General features: G+C 38.3%; 1 protein-coding gene across 4 annotated transcripts in view; it reads right to left on the bottom strand.

Annotated features, from left to right (window-relative positions):
* NPAS3 (neuronal PAS domain protein 3) overlaps positions 1 to 27,432 on the bottom strand; it is a 592,150-nt gene that overhangs the window by 563,055 nt on the left and 1,663 nt on the right. Inside the window, exon 1 of one of the 4 annotated variants that reach the window (XM_088167276.1) lies at positions 24,511 to 24,772. The exons of 2 other annotated variants lie outside the window; for them this stretch is intronic. In XM_088167276.1, the coding sequence (XP_088023402.1) occupies positions 24,511 to 24,560 (50 nt within the window). In that variant the 5' untranslated portion in view covers positions 24,561 to 24,772. Of the gene's footprint in view, positions 1 to 24,510; positions 24,773 to 27,432 lie in introns of those variants that run through there. One more of the 4 variants, XM_014891073.2, reaches the window with a different exon arrangement.

Here is a 27,432-nt window from a genome sequence, read left to right as displayed (position 1 = left end):
GCATAAAAACATACACAGAGAGAAAAGAATAGGAAAAGCAGAAGAGGAAAGTTGGAATGAATTTTGATGGGATTTCCTAGCTGCACTGCACATACTCAGCTGGATACTCAGCTTGTGTAAATTGACAGCACAGCACTGGAGCCAGTGGAGCCACAGTACTTGACACAAACTAATAATCTGGCTCTATGTACTGTTGTCAAGAGAAAAATAAGCACAAGCTTTCCCACCACAGAGATTAAATTATAAAAGTGAGCTTAATGAATATAATGGTGTTTGGGGAATTCCTGTATCTTTTGTGCAAATCAAAAGGAATGATGAAGGGACAGAGACAGTAATGGCTGAGCAATAATGCCTCATGTACCCTCACTGCTAAGAGATTCATAATTAAAATCTTCTCTAGCTGTGTGCATAGTGCCCATGGCAATGTGTGTCTGCACTTCACAGAAATAGGGAAAAATTTACTGACAGAAGAGTGTGAACCCAAGATACAGCACTAAAAGAGGTATTTAAACCTGTGAAGTATGCTGGACACCTGTTGAGAAATTCACAAAAATTAATGGTGATATTATGGGATGGGCCAAACATAAATAACTAGAGATCAGCTGGGTACTTAAGGATTGAAACAATTCAACTTTCTCTCTTCATGATTTTTTTTAATAAAACTCTTTAGAGAATGTGAGTTAATATCTTTTCAAAAATTTTTCAAAATCTAACCAAAGTCATGACTTCTGAAAATGAAGTGCAACATACAACCTAGACAAATTATGTTTTGAAAAAACCTACAAAGACACTTTCTAGCCTATCTGATAGTTCACTTTTTTTTTACAATTTTTCTTATGTTTAAAATGTGAAAAGTATCTTGCTTACCTAAACTTCAGGAATAATTCTCAGTTTCTGAGAAGTAATGAGTCATTTCACAGACACTATCTAGTAAGCACAATGACTACTATGATCGTTTATCAGACAAAAACCAAAGTAAAATGTATTAATTTTATTATTCTATAAGCCTAGTTAATAATATTAGACACATTAAAACTACCACTAAGCAGAGCTTTAATGAAAGTTATACAGAGAAGATATAAGAGAATGATAAGAGATATAAGAGATAAGAGAATGATTCAAAATCACTTGAAATCAGTGAGAGTCTTTCTGTTTTGTGAGCTTTGAAACAGGGCTGAATTGGTCAGCAATGATGCTCCAAGGCACATCACAAAATGAAATTCAATTAGGAATATAGAAATATGCAATCACTCTACTCCTATCACGACAGGAGAAAAGCCACCTCTTCAGTAATCTTTGGTAGGGCTTCACAAAGCTATACCTTCTTAATACTGCACTGCTTGTCAGGGATTCTTCCTCCCTTTTTTGGGACACATTAATCTGAAGTGTTTAAAGCAATCATGGCATGGCCTGAACACAATAGGGGAATGTCCTCCATGACAAATGCCAGGTGCTCCTGCCAGCAGAGCGATTCCCTGACCCTAGGAGCTGGCAGAACAGAACGTCTCAATTGGCTCGGAGGACAGCCAGCTTTCTGAGGAGGCATTTAGTAACTTCCCTAGCCACAAGCAGAAATAAACTTGTGCCATGCACTTAAAATAATAGAAAGAAAAGGCTAGATGGGGACAGAAAAAAATCTAAAATAAAGCCTTCTGCCTGCTTGCTTCTGAACGGTAAGGATAGAACAGGTCACCATTACAAGACAAACAGAAGAATACAAAATCCCTAAATTAGGAAAAATATTTAACACAAAGTTATATCCCAGGGCTCTTTTTCCCTACATTTTGTAATACTGTATCTGTTTCATATTTTTTCTAGTTTTGCTTATTTTAATTTTAAATAAATCTTAAATGGATGCTCTGTTCTCTGGATAACTTGATGTTCTGGCATACTGTGTGTTGGCAATGAGCACTCATTCATCAAATATATGAGTGATTCTGAAAATATTTAATTGGGTAAGATCCCTCTACTTAACTATTAAATCTAAAGTAGGAATGCAAGGGTTTGAAAGGCTGGGCCACAGTTATAACAGGAAGAGAATGTGTATCACCATTCTTGCTCCATTAGCATACACTTAGAAGATCACCAGTATATTTTGAAAGTTATAGCAACTAAAAACACATGATAATACAGGATTCGTTTTAAAATTCAGCCTAAAATATCTGCATATTTCATCTATTTTTATTAGGCTTTAAATGTTCACATGTAAAATCCTGACACTTTTCAGTATCTACTGCTTGGTATTGGGTTTTCACATCTTCAAAGAATTTACCCATTTCTTTCAAAAACATTTCTTTCTGGCAGAAATAAGGAACCCAGTCCAGCTTCTACCAAAAACTGGAAGAGGTTCTGTGATACTGGTATGTTCTGCTATGAAAATCACAGTCACAATTGCTAGTGGGCAAAATTTTTAAAAATAGTAGTGATTGGGAAACCAAAGTCACATTTTTCAAAACAGGCCCTTAAGCACCTACACATCTTTGTGCTTTTCAATGAGATTAATATTTCTGCAAATAAAATATATCTGAAAGTGAAATATAAGATTCTGAGCCACCTTGTTTTGAAAATATTACCCTGCAATTTCAAATAATTGTTCAATACAGAACATTGTTTATTTGTTTGCTTTAAAGTAGCCTTTCTCTAAAGCTAGAAATTTTAATATCTTTTACTAGGACTTATAGAAAAATTTCACTTAAACAAATCTGCAAACCCAAGTTTCAATTTCTTGGGCAACTTCAGCATCTGCTTTGTTTATACTAGCAAGTGAAATTGAAAGCAGTACATTATCCAGCCTTAAGGGCTTGCTTCTCTTTCTCCTTTCAATTAATTTTGTCTCCAAGGAGTCCTGCATTAAAATAAAATAAAATATCAATACTATTCTTTTTTAATTTCTATGTGTTTAATTATAAGCAGAAATTAATCAATTTTTTTCAATTTCACTACTTCTTGGGGGCATCTCACTGATAAAGTGAAAATCAACTCCAATGTATTAATCAAATAATCACAAAACTTTGAAGCAAAAAAGTGTTTACCCCATCAAGATTTTAACCTAAAGCTAAGCAAATCCCATCTTTTACTTGAATTATTGGTAGAACTCATTTATTTTTCCTCAAAAACATTTTCAGCATATATATTAAATTTCAATAGCAGAGGACCAATTTCTCTTTTCAATTATGCTCTGCAACTTCATTAACACCAGTGGAACTGTTTGGATATAAGTAATGGCAAGAAATTACTCACAGTTTACACCTTTTTTTTTCTGATTAGTTTCTATTAGAGAAAAGAGTCATCACGTCTAATCCACACTGATATTCCCAGTATGACCCTAAAGCCTGGAAAATGCAAATTTCAATCATTTGGACATTGTTGTTGCAACTAAATCCACTTTAAATGGAAGAACATTAGATACTCCCTCTCACTTCAACATTTTAATATCAGTGGATCAAATGAAATCTCTCTGGATAGGCTTGGATTTTGATCTATGTGCAAGATTAAGAGTCATCCAGATTTTCATTCAAACCCCTTAGTTTCTAAGAATTCTCAGTATATCTGACAAATTAGCCTTCCTACTCCAGTTATTTTTGTGAATATATATAAACTCCTTTGACAATGTATTTGACCTTATCTATATAAGAACTGTCATTAGAATTTTTTTTTTAGATAATGTTACAGATAAGAAATTCAAGTATTCCAGGAGTTAATTTCAATTTCTAGAATAATTAACCTCTTTTTTTTTGTTTTATCTATTTAATTATTTCCACTCTCTTAACCAGTTCAAATAACTCAGTTACCTTCAGTAATCTCTACTTCTGCATAGGCAAAATTTTGTCCATCAACAGACATCTTGAAGCTTTTTTTCCTAATCTGTAAACTAATATTTTCCACTGAAAGGTTTAAAAAGCTTTAGTATATTTCTGCTGCACAGATAAGTTCTTACAAAAAGTGTAGGGCTGATTTATATTCATTTACCTAAATAAAATACATCTGCCAAATTATTTTACATTGTGCAGTAGTAAATTCATCACTGGAGCAGTAATGAACACCCTTCCAATAAGAAAAGTGTAAACACTGACAACTTCATTACAGCACATTCTGCCACACACCACTTCCCCACTCACAGAATCACAGCCTCTAAGAGAAGCTTTGTGCATCCTGGGAAGGCAATTATTTCTGATGGACTTAACTACAACTACTACTTTTCTTTTTCCTTGTTAATACCTGGATCTCTTACAGAAGAAGTGCCTTTATTTATATATGTATATTTTGCACATAGAAGATATAGATACTTATTTATCTGCCTTATTTAGCCTCAACCAGAAAACCTGAATATGTGAAAACATGCATCTGTCTGGCAAGTTACTTGAGAAATTAAAAACTTCATAGTAAGCATAAAATAATTGACAGGATTTGTTTACATATATTATACCCATATTTTTGAAAATGCAGAACTTAAGCCTGCTTCATAAATTTCATCACCTTTAATTGTAAAAAGGATGCCAGTGAATTATTTTTATTAATTTATTTTTATCATTATATTTCTAACTCGGTTTTACACAAGTAGGAATATTTTAGGAAAAGTTAGCTCTATATTATTCTGATTAGTTGTTTTTCTATCTCTATGGACAAATAAATTCATAACTCAATAAGAATTCAAATAAATATTGTGTCAGCAAAGCAGCTGATTACATTATCTTAAAAAAAATCTGATGTAGAGAAATGTATATTGACAATTACTTTTTTTAGTGAACCTGACCATAGAGATAAAACCTCAAAATTCTGTGGTTTTAATGCTGCTGGTCTTATGCAAAAATGAGATTTTCTCTTGATTAAATTCTCAAATTTAATCTGTTGGAATCCATTACTTTACACCAATAAGGAGTTTGCTAGAAAAAGTTTTTATGTGCTCTCCAGGGGCAAAAAAATTCAAGTTTGACATAATAACAATCACTGCTAAAAACATGTCAGTCAATATGTGATCTTAAAACAACCTCATTAAGAGAGGTACATTTCAGGTATTATTACAAGACACACTTTTAAATATCCTATTAGCACTTTTTAAAGCAGTTTATGTAGTGCTATTTTAATGATGAATCTATTGTTTCTTGAACAAAGTTTTCAGCACCTCAATTACTTCCACATCTTTTAAATCTTATAAACATCCCCACAGTTCTCTCAATCCACACCAAGATTTTTTTTAAGTACCTATTCCATTGGGCCTCAGTTTAACAAGCCATCACTAGTACTCAACTAAGGAAATCAGTTTAAAATAGCTGTCCAGAGTATGTACCTACAGAGGTGAATGATGATTTTAGTTCACTCTGTTGTGAAATAATTCTACAAATTAAATAAAAGTAGCTGCATGTTGCATACCACAATGACATCTCTTTACCATAAAGGAGCTGGGGCTGTAATGCTCACCTATAAGAGAGTTCAGGCTTCACCCTCTAATTTAAAACTCATGGAAAACACAAAAAGCATCAAGTCATAAAAACCAAGAAAGCATATCAATTTGCTTTTCTCTTTAAAGGTGCTTATTTCAGACTTTGATTACAGTATGTTTCACCTTTCAAAGTGAAAGTTTGACCCCTAAAGCACCGGACAGCAGTGCATGCTCAAGCCTGGTCTCTCCCCTGTTCCCACTCTGTCCTGCTCTGCTGCCTCCAGTAATGCCTGCTCAGCCTTCCCCTCCTTCTTCCATCCGCCTGCTTTCATGGAGAAACACACAGCACTTTACAAATCCTTGCTCCTGCTTTTTCTACAAATGAATACTTCTGTGACAAAGCACTGAAAATCTGATCTTGCCTCCACCTTCACCTTCACTAAAAGAGCTTAAGAGTATTGGGACAGCAATCCAGTTCACCAAACCATTCAATGGACATACAACGTCATCCTTGCCCACCTCCTGGGTTCTTTAAGGAAAGGGAGAGCCCCATCTTTTCACAAAAGGATAGGCAGACAGCTCTGGGCTTGGACCTGCAAGGCAGGTGTGCTCTCACTGCACAGCCAGATACACCTTCATCATGATACCTTGACATTTCGGCCTGTGGGATCAAGAGAAGAAAGAAGTGTCCACACCACCTACAGCCCCAAATACTTCCAAACAGAAAATAAAGAGATTTCCAGAAAAATGCTGCCCCTGCCGACTAACATTCCTTTCTTCCTGCTGAATAGATCAGATGACCTTTTCTACCCTCAATCCAGCCATCAGGTTACAGTGATAAATTTTCAGTACTTCTTCTCTGGTCTTTCCAGTAAAAGCTGTGCAGCTCTCAGCAGCTATGTAAGACTCCACAATACTTTTACTTAGAAGGTAACTTTTCGCCCAAGAGATTCTATCTGAGACCCTCTGTTCCACAATTCCTCAGTGAACATGAAGATATTTCCTTAAGTACCAGGGTCAGCTTTCCCAGAGAATTTCTTCATTTCTTTTCAGCCCTCTGGCATCCCACAAACAAGCACAGTGTTTCAAATGTAAGGACAGAAGCAAGCATCAGACATGAAAGCCTTTTAACATGTTTTATGCCAAACAGTGAAATCATCTGACTGCAGAGTAAAAGAGCACCTAATTATAAGGGTAGTGGTCTTACATGTTCTGCACCCAGTGTAATCCTTTATGATTCACTTCAAAAACAAAATGCCCTCCTCAAAAAATAATTTTTAAGTCTGTGTGCTGCCCATTTGAACAGTAGGCATTTCGCCAGCAGCTTGATGCTCCCACAAAACAAGAAATTCTTTCCTGTAATAATTCTGTTTCCAGGAAATAATAGGCATCAACATGACATACAACAGCGTCATGTGGATGCCTATTATTTCAAATTATTTCAAACCAGGCTTTGAAGTGCTGAATGATCACAGGAGCTCTTTTTAATGTCCGGAGCAGTTGTTAAAAATGATCTATATACTTGACTTTATTTTGTGCATTTCTATATGGCCAATTTGATGCAAAACATTTCTGCACAATTAAGGGAAATTTTAATATTTAATCCTGTTTCTTCAACTCCTGATGCACCTCGTGTCTCTTAGAAACACATCAGACAGAGCTAACCAAATGTTACTAGCTCAACTTTCATGAGTTTTTAAAAGTTATTTGTAATTTTCTCGTGCACCCATTTCTTATGTAGAAACAAACCTTTCTTCCCATTTCCAGTGGATTTCTTTTCAAAGATTTGGTGTCACTGGACCTCTGAAAAATTCTCACTTATTTGAAATTACCTACCACCTGCAATATAGAACTGACTTCCTTGGTTTCTTCCAGAATACTCAGGAAGATACTTGTTGTAACCACAAAAAAGTCCCAAGTGACAGGAGCCCTCTTGATGCCCAAGACACAGCTTATAAGCATTTAAAAAAATATGCAGACACTGAATTCAGCATGAACCATTGATGCTAAAGAATGTCTGCAGCATGCTTCCCTTTCTGATAATCCTGTCCACAAGGTTGAGTAGTAGAGAACAAACAAAATTCCACAGTTCCCAGAACAGTTTTGCATAATTTTGGATATTAAAAAAGACTTCTGATTAGTACCTTCCCGTGATTTTCCCTCAAGAAAATAACTGATATGGATTGTGCTACAGCCATAATTTTATGATTATTTATTATGATCTCTATTATAATCATAATATATCTATTATGATACCCAACATTTTAAAATACTCTGATTTAATCTTTCTTTTCTAGACTCTGTTTCATTGCAGGTGGATTTCTATCCCTTAAACTCAGTATACTCAATTATACAATATTTAATATCACATATAACAAACTTCATCACAGTTGAAGACTGACCATCTTCTGTGATGTATCTTTTAATCAGGGTTATTCTGCCACTCAAAATGACCTGTTGTTACTGACCCAGTCTTTACATTATTGTTGCAAAGTTTGCATTCACTATAGTGCACTAACATGCAAATATCAGTGTTTCCTATTAGACAGCTCTAAAATTTCAGGGCTGGTCTACTCCACACAAAATATCCATCTCAGGACTGTGCTGGGCCTCACTAGTGTGCAGCCCTGCAGCAAAGGCCAGTGGCATGCTGAGCTGAATTAACTAGAATTATGTAGTAGGTGCCCCTCTCTTATCAACACCTGTGACATTGCAACAGGAGTGCCCAGTCCAGTTTTGGATTCTCCAGGACAAGAAATACAGGGACATATTGGAGCAAGGCCCTGCAGAAAGACACCAAGACACAAAGAGGACTGCATTACATAATGTACTACAAGAGGCTGAGAGAACAAGGTTTGTTCATCCATAAGCACTGGAGGTGAAATAAAGACATTTCTGTCTACAGCTATCTAGTGGGATGCTAAAAAGAAGATGGAGCCAAACCCTTTGCAGACGTGTACAGTTTTAGGACAAGAGATGAAGACCTAAGCTGGAACACAGGCAACTCCAATTGAATATTAGGAAAACCTCTTTTGCCTTGAGGTGGTCAAACACTACAAGTTGGTCAGCTGATTCTACAAGTTGTAGAATCTTCATCTATAGAGATATTCAAAACCTAATTAGACACAAACTAGGAGACCTGATCTAGATGACCCTGCTCAGCAGTGGGGGCTGGACTAGATGATCTCCAGAGGTTCCTGCCAACCTCAGCTCTTTTGTGATTTGAAGCAAGTTATAGCCTAAGCCTCTCGTGACATCATACAGTAAAATCAGGCCCTGGTCAAGACTGGTGATAGATGTTCTAACCCGAAAAGAAATCAAACTCTTTCCTGCACTTCCAAATTTGCTGTGGATGAAATCCAGTTTTCTTTCATTCTCTTTCCAACACATTCATGTAGGCTCCTGAGCTCTATTTATCTTCCACAAAAGTCTACTTTACATAACGATTTTCTAAAATACCATTACCATTTTCCATCTCAAGGTGACAGGAATTGTGGCCACCCAACTTTCAATTCTCACTCCTGGAACCCTCCAAATCTCTCCTCCTGATTAAAGACCTGGTTATCAGACCACTACTGAACAATTAGCTATGGATACCAACCTCCTGATGCACAGCATTCCACAATTCACCTCCCTTTCCTTAAACAAATGAACATGAGGAATTATTTCAAGCTAGAACTCAAGGAAGACCAAATTGTATACCTGCAGCTACCTAGGTAAATCTGAAACCTTTCTAGTAGTCTACATTGATATAACTGAAATACATGACTTCAAATACTTCAGCATACAATTAATTAACTCACACACATGGTAACTTATCTCTGCTAATGTGCAAACTTAGATAGTTATGAAAACAGTTACTACAAATCAGTTCTTTCTCAAAAAATTATGTACAGAAATTGTATGGGTCGAATATTGCATACCTTTGACAAAAGTTATCAGTAAATATTTTGATTACATGCCCTTTAAACTAAGGCCCATATCACTGCTGGTTGATTTTGTTTACTTTTATCATGTATAAAATAGCCTGCATCCAGGTCTAAAAGTATAATACACACTGAAGTTCACACACGTTCATTGCTCAGTGTTCAAGTCAGCACCGCAATTAATTTTATGCTGTTGGGGTTTCACCAAGCAAAAATAATATCCAAGCATTTAATTTTGCTGAATTCAATCTGTTTAACATGCACTTTGCTTGATCAGAAAAAAAAATAAAATTTCAAATAGGAGTGTAAAATGAACTGTGTTACAGGAAACTCTTTCCAACAAATGAAGAATAAACAGCAATTAAAACTATGAACTCTTCAAAACAGGCACTCTTTTTTTTTCCCTAAGCATTGTATGGTATAATGCTTTGTCCATACAGTCCAAATAAGGTCTTCCTTAATCATATCAACACGAGATAAAAACACATTATAAAGCAGGGTAATTGATCTGTGAGAAATCTCATATCCATTCATGAAATGCACTGAAAATGATAGTATCCAAAACTATTTAACTTAGACTGTTTTCTTCAATAATTTTCTAGGTGAGAGAATCACCAAGGAGACTTGCTACAGCTTCCAGAAACATTCTACATAATAATGTGAGAACAGGAGTACTGGGTCAGACCAGTGATTCCTGTACCACATCTCCAACAATCCTCAAAAGTAGCTCCAAGGGGCAGCATAAAAAAAGTGACAGCATATATAATGCACACCCAAAATCTCCATCCAATCATTTTCAGTGCAGGCATTTCCTCAAATCAATGTATTTAGTAACATTCAGCGGATTACTCTGTCATTAATTTGTTCCATCTCCTCTGAACTTCATAAAAGCTTTTCACACCTTCACACATTTAAAAGACATCACTTCCTCTTACAGGAACTCAGCATCTCAGATCAACCTGATAAAATACTCATATTAACAGCAGAAACAGTAATACTAACACATCCACTATGTAGCCAAGTACCACCGGACAAAAACCCTGCCCGAAGACCCCAAAATTCTAGAGGGCAAGTATAAAATAAGAGATAGGAAAATATTTAGAAGCAGTAAGACAACAGCAGCTAGTATCACAATAAATCATATCTAGTTAGAACTAGCTTTTGTAGATATTTCAGGTAAGGAACAGCTTGGGAAAAGAGATGAATCCAAAGGTGATGTTACAAAGGAATCCTAGTCTAAGCATAAGGTATTCAAAAAATGCATGTTCACAAAATTGTAAATGGGCAGCAGGGCTGAAGTTACAACTTGAAGGAAAACCTTGACAGAGAGAAACAGTATGATAGAGCTGGGTGAAGAAGGACTTGAAACTTAGGGCATGATACTAATATTTCATGCACCAGAGAAGAGATTTCAGGGAGGACATAAAAAGACATGGCCAGTGTGACAGTCTGTCACTCTGCAAATGATCTCTGTAAGACTATTCTGGATAGATAAGACTGGAGAAAAAAATCTTTCTCAATGGTAGTGAGGATGAGTGTTTAACTGAAGAGTAGGAAGGAAAGCATACAGCAGGGATGTTAGGCAGAAAAAGCCTGCAAGACTTTGATGCAGTCTGAATGCAAAGAACTTCAGAATAGAACAAAACATAGTTACACTAGGTCAGTAAAAAAGACAGTATAGCAGAGAAAGAGCATTCCTTTCCATGATATTCCATGTCAGTATCCAGCAGTCAGATGTGTAAAAACTTCTTGAAGCTGAGTTGCATCATCACTATCACACTTAACAGCTCCTCAGAGATGCAATAGAGTAATGCCTGATGCATTTTTGAGCCTGTTCATGTTCTGACCTCTAAAACACCCTTTGGCAAGGAATTCCACTGAGCAATTCAATTGCATGCTTCGTGGTAGGATGGAGGGGGGCACACAGAAAAGCCATGAAAACAAAAAAAAACGAGAACAAACAAAAAATCACAACTTCTGCTGAATGTTTTAAAACTGATTCCTGAGAATTACACAGAATGCTTCCTTGTTCTCATAATATTAAAGTTAATGAATACTTACTCCCGAACTACCTTCCTGAGGCATCTCTTTTCCAAGAGGAAGTATTTTACTTTAATTCCTCCTCTGACAAAACTCCTTCCATGTATCTCATCAGCCTTTATGCCCTTATCTCAAACTACAGTATCTTTTTGAAATAATGATAACAAAAATACACACCACAGATAGATTTCACAGACTGGATTTATGGATTGGCATTCATGTTTTCAGTTTGTTTTTCTATTTCTTTCCTACTCACACCAAATAATCTATTTGCCTTTTTAACTACTATGCTACTAGGAAGATGTCTGTATCAGTGAGACTGGCAAATTACAGACCTCTCCTAAAAGGCAATACAGCAATGTTAGCTTGAAAAGTAGATGGAGGGCTTGTAAAGAACTCTAGGAGATCTGTTTTGACTAAGGGAATCTCAACTAGGCAATAAGGAGATGACAGAGAAACAAGACTACATTTTCATTGAGATAGATATACCAAAAGCCTATGAATCATCTGCAAAGAGATGATACTTTTTTTGTCTTTCCACACAAGATTATGCAAAGATGAAGGGGAGAAAAAAGGGGGCGGTTGAGAGACAACATGTTGCAGAACTCCCACACAAAGCTGAATGAGAAAGATCCTCCAAAGGATGTGCTGAAGAAGTGATCAAAGTATCCAAAAGCAGCAGAAAGATGACATTTGCCAAGAAGTCACACGCCAAGGAGAACAGGGACATGGTCAACTGTTTTCACAGCTGGCTGGCAGGTTGAGAGAATCAAAGCTTAAGATTCAAAGTGCAATTTACAATGATTAAAGCGATCTTTAGAAGTCCGTATCTTGCTTGGAGAGATGGCCTCAGAAGTAATCCAGTGCCATCAGCCCACGTATGACATGTGCCTGTGCTGTGCCTTGCAGCATGCCTTAGCTGCACTACTGCCCATGCCTGCAATGTGCTCTGCACTGTGCCCGTTTCTGCTCCAGCAGCACTGGGCCACAGTGGGATGCTAAGAAGCTGCTTTACTCATGGCATTGTAACACCCAGGGCTTTCATTTACAATCTGAATTTGCCTTACACAGCCCTCTGAGGAGAAGATCATATATCAGCTATGATGAATTCCAACTGGACCGGAGTACCACACAGCTTTACAAGGCTCTGCCAGGAAGAGGGACACAAGCGGAAGGGCGGCCCCACTGCTATGGATCTGCACCCCCTTTTGTTACCCATTCCCAGACCACTTAACCACATTTGCCATCTTCTGCTAAGCTTTCTCTTGAAAGACAAGGAAATTACTAAAAAAAATTAACAAGTACAGTTTCCCACCCTGAATTCTCCTCAAATAATTGGTCCATGAAGTGGAACAGGCTAGATCAAAATTACTACTTAATTTTTTTTTATCTTCCTATTCCTCTCTATTTTGCATTCACATCTCCCATGAAAGATGTTTTGTAGATGGGCTATGAGACTGTACAACAGTCAAAATTAATAAGAAACTCTATAAACTAACTTGTTTTCCAACAATTACATGTGCACATGCAATTACTCACAGATACTTCTATACACCAACCACTTCTGAAAATACAAATGGAAATAACTGTAATCTTCCAAGCTCTCTTTTTCATTGCAAAGAAAAAGGAAAATAAAATAAAAAATAAAATAAAAACCACCACCATTCTTACTGATATACTTTATCTATTAATATTTTCTGTCCCTTAGAAAAAAGATAAATTAATTATAATTAGCTCTCATTTGGACAATTTTGTGTATAGCATTCATATCAGCGAAGTGTTGAAAAAAGAGCCAAAATCAACACATACATTTTCTTAAGACTTGAATAAAACAAAGTCAGGCACTCAGTTCCTCTTTCATTCCATATGATACACAGCTGCGTCAATCCCATCAGGAAACAGGCAACAGGAAATTCTTAACATTCTGAAGAGAAATCTAAAGATGTGTCTCATCACCCTTCCTCCTGAAAGTGCTTTTCGATTGTCTAAAAGATGTTTATACTAGTTCTAAAATTATTAATTACTTTTCTTAGCTTTTAAGCAGCTCTAGGCCTCATTAAGTAGCTAACAAGGAGACAAAAGTTTTTCCTTTTTATAAGTTGCCTACACTTTTTCATTTCCTTCATCTCAAAATACAAATCGTTAAGGAAACCTTGACACCTATGGACAAAATCAAAGCCAAGTACTCTAGCTATTGGAAAATGTTCCTTCATAATGTGCTGCTCCTGTGTTATTTGTGTTTCTAACTACAGCTCTTGCATATATAATTCCATTATACTTTTATAAATCACCATTTTGAAAAATGCTTTTGAACCATTAATATATTTTCCTGGTTAAAATTCTTTGAGATGTTCTTAACAAGAGTCTTAGATAATGAATTTGGGCAAACTCTGGAACAGTCTTTACAGTATTATCATTCTCATTAATTTTCAGAACTACCCACTGTGTTGAGATGATTGTCATGGGCCTAAGACTTCAATTTGGCTAAATATTTTTGCATATATTTCAACATATAAGTAACTAACAGATGCTTAAAATGTTAAGTTCAGAATCTAGAAATAGTTAAATATTTACTGTAGTATCGTAATTTGGTTTTGCACTAATTTTTATTTTACTGCTTCTCTCTTTAAACACTCTTTTAGAGTCCTGCTTGGCTGTAGGCAAAATGCTTTAAAACAACATCACATGAAAACAAAACATACTTGATTTAGTAAATACAGCTGTGTTTTAAAGAAAGAAAAGAAATAAACACTTAAAGGTACCACAAATTAAAAACAGAGAAAAGAAAAGAAAACATTTAATGTAGAAATGCTACTTTTACCTAAGGTCCAGGCTTCATGTCAAACCTTTTAAATTGTTTGCATAATAAAAGCTGTAAAATTAATGTTTTATTTTTACTTTAGATACCTTATACATCCTACTGTCTTACACCATTCCTAGAAGGCTCTATTAGATGAAAAAAAACAAAATTACTTTCAAAATGTTAATACACAGCATATGCAGTATCTTACTTTAGTCCAAATTATTCTTTATCTTTGCCTTTTTGCTTTTTTTTTTTGTTTTTTTTTTTTAGGTTTTGTTTGTTTGGGGTTTTTTTTGTTTTGTTTTGTTTTGGTGGTTTTTTTGTTATCTTTGAAGACTGCTTCTGTTTCCATTGTTTCATCCTTAACCATTCACATATCAGAGCAATAAGTATTTCATTACTGGTTTATCTGTCCAGAGGCTTGAGAAGCAGTAACAATTAACCCTCCCTTCACAGTGATTGATACAGGCTTTGCTTTCAATTTGTTCCACTACACAGATCATGAAATTCTGAATGCGATCATCCTTATTGACCTACACTTTCAAACACACGGCTACAATGAGATGAAAGTAATTATTAAAAGGAACACAGGACTACTCAATGCTAAAACAAAGTCTTGAAAAATCTTTTAGATGACCTTCTCATAAAATTAGCATCTTTTGATGTGAAATAAAATTATGGATTTTCTTCAAAATCTGGAAATATTCAATGTAAATCTGATCAAGGTACAATATCATAAGCCCAGTTCTAAAGTCACATCAGTTCATATCTGACCCAATAAACAGTAACTTCAACCAGAGTGATCATAGTAGGATCACGCCCTATATATTTTAAAAGTTCCTCTGTCAGCTTCATTTTACACCAGCTCTGCTTGAAATGTTGTGTTGAAAATGACAAGACAGTAATTACTATTCTATTGTAGTCTGTTTCAAAAAAAAAGAAACAGTGTTTCTTCTTAAGATTCTGGACTTCTTGAGGCACCTAATGTAAATAAGTAGAAAGGAAATTCAGACTGCTAAGGAAAAATGAGAAACTCAAGTCAGATTTCCATCATCAGCTGAGATGAACCAAGACCTATACACATCACTGCTGGAGACTTACTACAGTGGAAAACAAATATTTTTCATAAACCCTTGAAAAATAACCCCACAAAATATTAATTTCTTTTAACTGATACATTTTTTCAAATTAAATAGGATTGTAAGGTGAGCAGTAATGATAGAACTACTTGAAAATGGGATGCAGTGAAAGAAAATCAGGATAGAAAACTGTGCAGAAGGATGTTCTTACAGGCCCGAGGCTCTAATCACAAAACAAAGTGATGGAGATGAACCAATACTGCATGGATTAGCAATGAATTATTTTGAACTATAATCATGTGCCAGCACAAAGGGGAGGTAAAAACTAGCCATTACTCACAAGCTGATCTGCAGATAAGAAGAAAAAAGAAGTGAAAAAGGGAAAAATTTATATGCTAAACTGAGTCAGGAGAATAATGAAAATCTAAAATGTTGTTACACTTCAAGTAGCATTATATTTAATGTCTTTCATGTACTGTATAACGTTGAGTATTTACACAATAGAGACTGTAAGATACTAGGGCCAAAGCAGGGTTAAATTGGAAAATTCTTCTGTAAATTAATACTACATAATAATATGTGCTGAAAAATATCCTAATAGATGAGTTAGTTTTAAAATAGCACACATGGGCACTAATTTCTCCCACTGTAAAACTGCAGGAAATACATATATATATATACATATATATATGCATAGGTAGAGACTGGTACAGGTATATGAAAACGTGTAAATCCACATACACACTTATGTATACACAGGCATATATAATGAGGGATTTAATTTCCATTAGTCCATCTGAGAGCTAAGCATTACCATCTTAAGAGTTAATGTTAGCTTTCCCTTCAGGAGAAGAAAATGTTAGTAATAATTTTGTGAGAAAAGAAGAATCAAAACTGCTATCCACAAAGATTCCTGAGATTCTTATGAACAGACTGTTTAAATGAAGAGCACTTTAATCAGTAGAGGAATCCTCACATTTCTAATGTCTTGCTGTGCATTCTGCAGGTTATAGTAGCAGCTGGTAGAGGTCATATATCTTTTGTGAGCATCCCAAAAAGGCTCACTGCCAGACTGTTAAATTATGAATAAGCAATGAACAAAAGAATGCAGATACGGTGGTGACAAGATAATCCAAGCAAATTTATCTATGACAAATTTCACAGGATTAACAAATTACATTTACACAGAACAATAAAAATGAGAAGAAAAAAAAAGAAAAGAAAAGAAAAAAGAAAAAGAAAAAGAAAAAAAGATGAGCCTACTTTTCGATCACAGCATTAGAGGGAAAGAAAATCTCCATTCCAGTACATGTATTTACATTTAACTTTAGATAAAGTAAGACATAGCTTGCTGAAGATGAGCAACTAGCATTATTTCCTTTCAAGCAAATACATATTCTGTATCTATCTAATATACAACATATGCCTGCACTTTGGCGTCTACGTGTATATAAGTCAGTGGAAAATCCTTCAAAGTTTTCCTCATTATTAGTTAGAAGCAGAATAAATGTTGAAGAACTCTAATTTTGCTTTCCAGGCGAAGTATCTTTCCATTCTCTGTCAGTTAAAACACACTTTTTCTCTTAATCACTTTGGGTTTTTTTCTTATTTGAATTGAACAAATATTGCAATATATGATAATTGCCATACGAAATAAATAAGTCATAAATAGAACTTAAATATTTTTTTTTTGCAGTAGTACCATAATAATTTTTTTTTAAAAAATCACTCCTAAAGGAATTCTAAATCCATAATCTAAATACTGGCTGCTCCTAAAGATAGACATTCAGTGTGTTAAATAATCTGGAGGGAAAGTAAAGGAGATTTGCAATGCTTGCTACATCCTGTGGTCTCCTGTTCTGGTTTTTGGAGGTGATACAAAAAATTTGAAATACTACCCTTAAAAAGCATGGAATATCAGTTTCAAAATCACAGTTCTGTAGAGAAGCATTTTCCTCCTATTAAAAAAGGAATAAAAGGGAAAACAGCATCTCTTAGTTTGGAAATTTGAGTGTAAGTAGAGTGATTGATATAAGAAACAGCATATATGTTTGACAGATCTGGGATCAGCTGTATCTTTTCTATCATGCTTCTCATCTGAAGTCTATTTTCTGTCACCTCCATTTATTTCCTGTTGTTTGTTAATCTGAAACAGTTGTTTAGTAAAAATAGATCTTGAATAAATATGGGCCTTCTGAAACCATATGTATCATTTATGTATCAAATATATGTTCTTGATACAGAGCACTGCCTACAAACAGGAAACCTCACTATTAAACTGAACATCCAATTAATTAAGATACTTTAGTAAACTACTTGGATTCTGCAAACAACTACTTGAGTACCATTTATCTAGCTCATTCAGCCGATGGAAAAAATTACTGTATTTTTGATTTTTCAAGAAATGCAAGTTTTGTTGTAAAACTGAACAGCAGCTCAGAAAGAATAAATAGATAAATTAGCTGAAAGTATTTGTTTCTCTTTTTATGTTCATCTTCTATTTGTTACTTAGCAAGAGAAAACAGGTTTCTTTTTTAAAATGCAGTTCTTTTCGAGAACCTCCTGTCCATACTGCTAGCAATTTATGCAAAGGTGAAGCAAACATGCCAATCCTACATCTAACTATAGTCAGACAAATAAACTCAGCTGCTTTTTTTTCAGCTGTGAAGGTTGAAGGATAAGTACCACTGGCAGCTATTTTCTTTTTTTTTAATACTTTTTTCCCTTTTTAATCCTGCTGCCAGCACTGGACAGATTCAGTCACTCAGTTCTTTCTACTGACCTCAACCTTGGCCTGTGAAAACTGCCCACTTACATTTTTTCCCACAAAATAACAAATTCTGCCTCCCGTCATCTCTAAGAAAAAACAACTTTTTAACAAACATTCTTCTAAAATTTGGTGTACCATACTTTTGCTAAATGAATTAGAGCTTTGGCACCTAACTCATATAAGCCTAGGTTGCAAGTAAACTGATTGTAAATGTGAATTTGCACATGACTTTCAAAAATGACATTTTAGCAAGAGCAAAAGAAAATCCACCACCCCCCATTCTAATATGTAAATATAAAATTCTGACATATAAATATACAGTTCTGTGCCTAAATTTCAGCAAAACTGTAACCCTTTAGGATTTCATCCAAAATGACTGTTCAAGGACTATTTATGACACAATAAAATTCAGTTTAAAACAATGCAATATCTAATGAAGCCTGTTTTAAATATCTGTCTGAGACAAAATTCCCAGGCAAGTATTTTAAAAGGAGCTTATAGGATTTAGGTGCCTATATTTCACTAAAATGCAGTATGTGTTGAATGCCTAAATCCAATAGGCTCTTCAGAAAATCCAAGCCCCTGGGACATTATCATAGATTACGTACATGCATATTATTCAGACTATATCCCCAAAGTTCGCTATATACATATGTAAACCTAACATGCCTGCAGGTAATGGAACAGTACTTTTCCACTTAAATTATTTAACATAAGTGTTGAACTTCTATTATATATCAAGCTAACAGCTAATTTTAAATTGCAATCAAGCCATTCTCTGAAAGCACTTTATTTCAGTGGAGGTTTTGCCTGTAAAAGAAATGTAAATCCCTCTAATGAAGGCAGTGTAATCTTTGAATACACAGTCAAAATGGGGGCTGGAATTTTATTCCTAATGCTAACATTGACATCTCTTGCCACTTCTGCTAGTTCTCAAAAATCTTTTGTGTGTAACTATCTCATCAGTAAAACATGTAGAACAGCGTTTTCAGAACTTTCGAAGCATGCTAAGCCAAATAAAGAAGCATATCCACAGAAATACTCAGTATTAATACTAAAGTCTTCTTCGGACATTGGATGACATCAATGAGAAGTCCCCCAGAAGAGACAAATGACATAACATGTCAGAAGAGTGAAAGTCCAAAATGAAACATACAAGTAAGGCTGGGAAAATAGCCTGTAAGAAAATCTTCAAAACTCTGCTTTCAGTAATCCGTTTCAAATTCTTTCTCACATATCACTTGTTCTTTAATGTGCCTGGCTCTCGCCTGCATGTAGAGTGCTGGGAAGGGCTGGCATAGCTCTCAGTATCTAGATGCAGCAGGCTGAGATCAGGATCTCCTTGAGAATCACTCAATTTTTACTTGACAGTCTCAAGACTTTCACATTTTACAATAACACACAGAGGCAAAGTTCACTACTCCTCCTCTCACTAAGTATATTTGTCATTGCAATCTCTCTGAGAAAAAATTCACATCTATTAAATTATATGTTAAAAATACTTTTATCCTTGCTTGTGATTCTCTGTAGTATACTTTAATTGTGTACATAATTTCATTTGGGACTTTTCTAAAGATTAAGGTACAACTTGAACTCAATATTCTCCCAAAGGCAGGGTCCAGTTCTGCCAAGTTAGAGAAACAAATACTATCCTACCCTTACTGTACCTTCTTTGTCCTGTGTAATATACTTCTGTGGCATACAAAATTAACGAATATTTGTACTACTCAAAGTCCTGTCCAAATGAATGGCACAAGGGTCCTATTCATTTGACTAGGACTTCGTGTATTGCAAAACCACTGCTCGAGCTAGTCACAGAACAATGCTCCAGTCATATAAGACATGGCAGCAATTATTATATTCTTACTAGGGCACATCTTCTTATGCAGCAAAATACAATATTATTACAAATTATCCTTATTATGCAAAGTCCTATTAAACAAAAACTCGCACACCTCATTCCCACTGATGGGATTTTGTATGTTAAAGATAACATACAGTAGGCTTATAAATATTGCATAGAAAGAAATTCCCTCTTCTGAACAAACGTAATTCTTTTGAAATGTATTTTCAAAACATTTCCTCTCATGGCTTCTTAAAAAAAAAAAAAACGCCAAGCATTAAGCATAAGCAAACAAACCAAAGAAACAAATGACTGGGGTGAAAATGCAGTCTTTGCTATGTACCTTAAAAATATCTTATGTTGAGAATATACAAACAAATTTCCAGGGTGACATCCTGCAGAACAAGTTTGTTCGATTCATTTTAAAATATGCTATGACTATGCTGACATGACTATGCTGAAAACACAAGATGAGGTGCTTTTACACCTGCAAGAGCTACTGCTGATAATAATATAAAATTGATCTGGTAGAATAAATGAATGTAAGGTTTATTCACATGAGATGAGATTTCAGGAAATGGTTTCATAACAGTAAACAGTTACTTAATTGCTAACAAATGAACTTCTGCCACGTTGGTTAAATGGCTTCATTCTACTGACCTCGGTGAGAGAAGAATCATTCCAAAAATGTTAGTAAAATGGTAACAGATCATTTTCATTATCAGTATCATTCAAAATTCTTATCTTAGAATACATTTCCCAATAAAGAGGGCATTGTTATAAAAATCATTTTATGAAACAAAAAAAATTGTAAACACTTTATTTTTTAGGAAGCATGGTGATGAAACTAACACCTAGAATGTCAATTTTCAACAACTGTTTAACATCATTCTTGCAGTAAAATTCCCATCTGGGCTGGCAACTTGTGTGCCAAGTTTCAAACAAATGTGGTTTGAAATTGCCAGTATATTAGACTCTGAAATTCAAGTGAGAAGCTAATAAAAAGAGATGGGTACAGACAATCATATTCTCTTAAAAATACCTATGGCTCTGGGTGTTGTATTAATCTGTTAACAAAATCCTCTAATTATTTGTAACTTACTTATAGTACAGTATTAGAATATAATGCCATCGAATTGTTAGAAAACAAGCTAACTGGATATAGCTGGTAAGAAAAAAAAAACAGTTGTGCTGTAAAGAATGTAAAAATGGTGCTGCAGAAAAAAACCTTGTTATTTAGAATCCCATTAGTTTCCAAAAACACCTATTATAAGTTTTGTTGATCAATACTCTCATGTAAGCTCTAAATAATGTATGATTCCAGTGGAGAAAAACGCAGCAAATCAAATATGGAGGGAGAATGTTTCAAATTATGAAGAGTAGTATGACTGCTAATCCATAAATCAGAAATCAGAAAGATTGTTGTAATGTGGGAGGGCTCTATTTAATAAAGGTCATTATAACTCCTGGCTCTAGAGCTATAAGATCTAATATCCTCTCTGGTAGCTCTATGATATGCCCATGCATTACTGTTCTTGTTGACAGTCTGTTGCCTTGGAAATATTTCATTATTTCAGTTTTTCCATTTGTAGACCCTTGGCCTTGTGATATGAAGGCCACCCTATTTCATATTTTCGATTATCATTTAAGCAATCTTCTGGAGCTATTTATATAAAAGCAAGTGTTAGACAATGCATATCATCATTTATCACAGCTATGTTTAAGCTCATGCTCTAGAAAAAGTGCCAAAATAAAGGTTTTTTTCTCTTTCGCTTTAAACCAATAGCAGTTTAATATTATGATATGCTATACAAATCAATGCTGGCATATCATATGCATGACACTTCTGTCTATTTCAGTTTCTTGGGTGTATATCCACACAGTTGAAAAAACTAAACTGTGCTGTAACTGTAAAATTTGCTAACACTCACGGTTTAAAAGAAAATCAAACAAATGTAATTGAGTAACTTTTCATGTATCCTTTTAAGAACCTAAACAGATAAAAGAAGTTTCAAAACTATTCAAGTGCCTGGTTACTTCAGAGCCTACTATTTTTCACATTTGTTTTGTAAGCGCATTTTTTGCTTGAAAAAATGCAACACCATCTACCTAAATGCCTGCATAGTGAATATTAAAAAAACAATGTACACAAAGTTAATTTAGAGGATTCTTAATCTTGATAACTATTTTACTGAAGTAATAGCTAAGAGACAGCAAAATCCCTTCAGTAAGTGATGAGCTGCTGTATTTCCAATATCTTGGTTCACACAGATGAAAGGTTGTGTACGAAGACTGTTAAAATAGTTACACACAAGACTTCATGAGCACATTACACAACTTTTAATAAAATGTACATCAGTATCTGTTTATTGAAGCATTGATCCATTTTCTCCAAAACTTTTAAGGAATAAACAGACTACTATTATTTTTGCTACAAAAAGTGTCATCAACTTCTACATGCAATACTTATTCCTAAACTATCCAGAGCACTGGACAGAGTGATAACGAAGTGAAACCTAAGGGCAAAAAACAACTTCTTGGACACTAGGCCAAGTTTGTGGCTATTAGCGTTCTAGGAATTTAGACCACCTTTTTCCCCTGAAATGATTACACCTCCCACTCCCTACAGGGAAAAACTACTCCGATCCAACCTTTAAAATGACAGCATCAGAGCTGAACAAGAAGATGCTATTAAAGGGCATTAAATTAAATACAGTATATCCTCCTACAACTTCAATCAGAATTTCAGACCAAGTGTTATTTAGTTCAGCTCTCAAGTGGAGCAGAATAACAAATCGTGCACTTTGATTTACCTTCTCCGAATGCCAAATGGAGACAGGTGATAAAGAAAGCACTCATGCACAGGCTATGAAGTTTCCCCTAGAAATTAATTCTATCTTCAAGATTCCTATCTCAGAGAAATTCCCAAAATGGCACACAAATATGCTTCTGCTGGAGAGATTACTGAAGCTATCCTGGCAAATACACTTAGCACTAATATAGTAACATTCTCAGAAAGAAGGAAGCAGAATTGTTTGTTGCGGGGGGGACAGGACTTATTCATATGAATTGTTTTTCCAACAAAGAACTCTGCAGGAGAAAAACCTGCTGCTTTAAGTGTTATTAACACAGTACAAACACCTTTGCAGCCACTGGAATGAAGATTTTTTTTTTTTAATGTTTATAGTTGAAAATGAAAATCTGTAGTTAAGTCGTTGACATCTAAGGATGCAGTGTTTTCCCATTACGTGTATCTCCTAATTTTGCTATATATCCATAAAGCCTTGTCGAAGTGCAACAGTTAACACTAATGGATCTAAGACAAGCACACTAACACTTCAGTGGTGAATATGAGATGTATGGGTTTTTTAATACCGCGCAGCTTGCTTTTAGGAAAAATGGCACAGCTACTTAGACAAAATCTGTGGGGTTTGGAAGTTGTACTTGAAATGCTGATCATTCTAAAACATGCAAGTATGAAATTAAGGCTAAAGTACTTTTGTTTAAATATTTTGCAGACTTATTTGTGCTGTGAAATATAAACCGAGTAACACATGATCCAGCTACTTTTAAAGGCTATCTAAATGTTAATTTCCATTTTTCCAACTAGCCAGGAACCTTACTCACCCCTCACACTCAAGTTCACTTGTAACACTAAAGGGGGCGGGAAAGAAAGAGCCCACCCCAAACCCTCTGGCTGCTCTTCTTCTGGGCATATATCTCGTAGCAGTGCAGCAACGGAGCTTTGAATACTTTTGTAAGAATCACAAAGTAACATCACATGAACTTGTACTCTTGTCTCCTACCAGTCACTTCTAGAAAGATTCACTTTACTAGAACAAATCCGCTACGGGCAATTCGTGTCACCAGCAGAGCACATTAATCACAAGCACTCTCTCCCAACAAAAGTACATGGGGCAGGCGGCGGGCCGGGAACCGCGCGGGGGGGTAGGGCGATCACCCCCCGCGTCCCTCCCCGGACCCCGCGCACCGCCTCCCCGCCCGCCCGCGCACCGGCTCCGCTCTGCCCACCCCGGGGGGCGCGGGCACGGCGGTCGGCGCGGCGGGGCGGGCGGGGGCCGGCCCGGGCAGCCCCGCGGGCGCAGCTGGCGGCGCGCCCCCCCCGCTCCGGCCTAGCCGCACTTGAACCGCACCGGCGGGGCCGGCCCCTCCGCCCGGAACGCCGGGCCTGGCGCGGTGCCCCAGGGCCGCCGAGCGGCGGGGCCGCCGGGGGGGCCTCCCGCCCCCGCGCACACACACACACACAATCACACACACACATACACACACACACACATACGCCCGCTCCACAACGCGCCCCGCCAAGCACCGGCTCCGGCAGCCGCGGCGGTGCGGCCACCGGAGCGGGGCCGCTGCTGCGCGGCTTGTTCTGACTGTGTGCCTGCGTGCGTGTGTGTGTGCGTGTGTGTGTGTGTTTGTGTGTGAGTGTGTGAGCGTGTGAGTGTGTGCGTGCGGCTGGCCGTGCGCACTAGGAGGAACTCACGGTGCCCGGCTGTGCGAGCAGCGGGTGCCGGCGGCAGGTCCCCCCACCCCGGCATGGCAGCCAGCCCCGGCCCCCGGCACCGGCGGCTCGGCCCGGCCCGGCGCTGCTGCGGCGGCTGCTGCTGCTGCTGCTGCTGCTGCAGGTTCAATAAAGAGAAAGTGTTACCGTTCTCGCCTGGAAGGATCCTGCTGAAAGCTTGGCTTGGTGGGCGCCATCTTCCTGGGATTTTTTTTTTTTTTTTTCTCCTCTCTCCCTTACTTTTCCCCCTCCTGATGTTGGTGTGTGTTGTGTGTCTAGCAGCAGCAGCGGCGGCAGCAATGGCCCCGGTTAGCCAGACAGGCTAAGGAAAAGTACTGAGGCCAAAGCATCGCGGGCTCCCACTCCTCCGCGCAGTCCTGGTGCAGGTTGCTTGCTCGCTTGCTTGCTAGCGCTGCTGCTGCCGCTGCCGCCGTCCATAAGCCGAGGAGCGGAGGGAGCCGGGGCCCCGCCGGCCCCAGAGACATGCCCAGCGCAGGCAGCGGCGGCGGCCGGCGGCGGCGGCGGGAAGAGCGAGCCGCGGCGCAGCCCCGGCGGGCAGCCCGGCCGCTGGCATCGCCCGGCAGGTGCGGCACACGCACACACACACACTCACACACACACACGCACGCACACGCACTCTCTCGCACACTCGCACACACACCCCCGCGCCCGCGGGCCGGGCTACGCGGGGTGCCAGGCCATCGGGCTAGCGGGGCGGGGGCGGGGGAGGGAAGGAGGGGTGTCAGGGATCTCCAGGCTTGACCGCTGTGAAAGTATTTCTGGGCATTTTCCAGCTGCTTTCCCAGCTCCGCTCCCGCTCTGCGTGCAGGGGACACAGCCTCTGCTGCCGGCGCAACAACGCCACTCAGTTGCAGTTTCGCACACTTTCTTCCTCTGGAGTCTGGGCTCCAGCAGGGAAGAGGAGCAGAGGGAGGCAGGGACTCGCTCTTCAACTCCGCGGGCGCAGAAGCGCGGCGAGATCACGCCGGGCACGGGCAGCGTGTCACCCGTGGGCTTCCACGGTGGAGGACGGGCTTGGGTGGGAGCCGCGGGCCGGGGGATGCGGGGGCCCTGCGACCCACGGGGCCGTGCGCGGGTGTGCCCGGAGCCAGCCCGAACGGGCCGGGCCGGGGGAAACCCGCGCATCCCCCAACCACCTCCGAGAACGCGGCCGCACATCCTAAGAGTGGCCATGGGGTGCTAGAGAGAGATACGAAGGCGTAATGCTGGAAATGTGAACTTAGAGTGATGACCCGCTTTGTTGGCAAAGGGTGTAGCACTTCACGCGGTTTTATTGGAGATTATGAAACTAATCATGAAGTAGAGGAGCGGGGGAAAAAAACCCGCTACCTTAAAGCGTTCCTTCCAGGACACCGCGAGAAGCCGAGCTAGCCCCTTACAGAAGAAATCACTCATTCGCTAAAAGCTTTTCATCTCCAAGGTAACTTTGTGGCTGTTCTGCCGCTCCCTTGGAAGCACAGCTGCCCGGGCCTGATCCTGCTCTCTGGGAAAATCCAGCGGGCTTCCTCGGGTACAGGGACAAGCCCCGAAGGTCGGCCGCACTTATTCACGCGAAATGTTTCCGCGACTACTCCAAAAGTTTTTCTGGGGGGAGGGGAGGAGGCTGGGGGCCAAGAGTGTGTGCGAGCCGCAGGGCAGAGCCAAGGGGAAGAAGTTAGCAAAACACCTGGAAGTTTGGCTGCGGGGCGCCCTCCGCGCACCGGGGGCCGAAGGATTTCTTCCCGCAGGAGGCAACCGGGCCGGCGTAACTTGGCGCGGGCGGCCCGGGTCTGGGGCGGGAGGGGCTGCCCGGGTCCGGGGGCACGACAGGAGGGGCGGCCCGGGCTGGGGACACGACAGGAGGGGCGGCCCGGGCTGGGGACACGGCCGCGCTCCGGGGGCACGGCCGCCCGCCGCACACGTGCGGCCCGCGGTGCGCTCCGGGCGGCGCGGAGCGAGGCGGACACCGCGGGCTGCAGGGGGGGCTGCCTGCAGAGCAGCAGATGCCGCTCCCGGCCGGCAGTCCTGTCTCCTCGCCTCCGAAATGGGGAGAAAAAAAAAAAAAAAAAAAAAAAAAGAAGTTAACAGGTGTCTCCTCGGCTGTGGCAATAGAGTAAGGAGATGTCGTGTCTGCCGTATTTTAAGCGTTTTGAGAAAGCAGGGAGAAAAAAAAAATCGTTCGACTTAAAGTACACTATTTCATTCATAATATACAGTGAAAATTTGGAAGACGTGCATAAATGTTTTCCCTTGTAGGTTAGTGTGCGAGACATCCAGACTGGTCTGGATTCCTGGTAGTAAAAGTACTTGAATATCTATTAAGCACTATTTGGATTAGAGGTGTTAGTAGTTTGTCAGAGAAGTATTGCTTTTACAACTTCTTCCTGATTACAGACTGATAGAACCAAACTATTAAACGCGAAGTACTAAAAAAATTGTATGCTGACTTGTCTACATAATTCTGTTTAACTTAAAGTCTCCAGAGGTCTCTTTCATTTGTCTAAAAGCCAATCTGACATTTCTGACCCTTGACTTCCCCACTTCACAGACTAAACTATTGTGATTGCTGCCTGTACTTCCTCGTTAAAGTGTCCGTCAGTTTCCATTGTAATTTAAATATTTTAAAAGTGACAAAAATAATACAGAAACCATAAAAAGAAAGAAACTTTAATCCATTCTTTATAACTCTCACATTCAAGTGTTTTTGGGGTTTTTTTTAGTATATGAAGAATAGGTGTGTTTATTTGAGCAAAACAAGACTCCTGCTTAGTTTCAAATGTTTTTTAGCTAAGAACCTCCTTAAGTATCATCAGAGCTTATTTCAGGAGTATCAGCTCCCTATTAACCCTCATTTGATAAAGCCCACAAAAGTTAGCATCAAACGTTTTCTATCACAGGCATCAAAACTATGGGAAGCAAAACAAAAGTTGCTGAACGACAGAGCAGGCAATGGTCAGTTATCTAAAATCTGGCTCCTAAACCAATTAACTTTGAAATATTATTCTGAAACTTTTTTTTTTTAACATCATAGAGATGTTTGGTTTGGACATTTAAGATTATACAGCGTTT

Source organism: Sturnus vulgaris, chromosome 6 (genome assembly GCF_052056855.1).
Source record: "Sturnus vulgaris isolate bStuVul1 chromosome 6, bStuVul1.hap1, whole genome shotgun sequence".
NCBI lineage: Eukaryota > Metazoa > Chordata > Aves > Passeriformes > Sturnidae > Sturnus > Sturnus vulgaris.
This window is presented reverse-complemented; position numbering and strand designations above follow the sequence as displayed.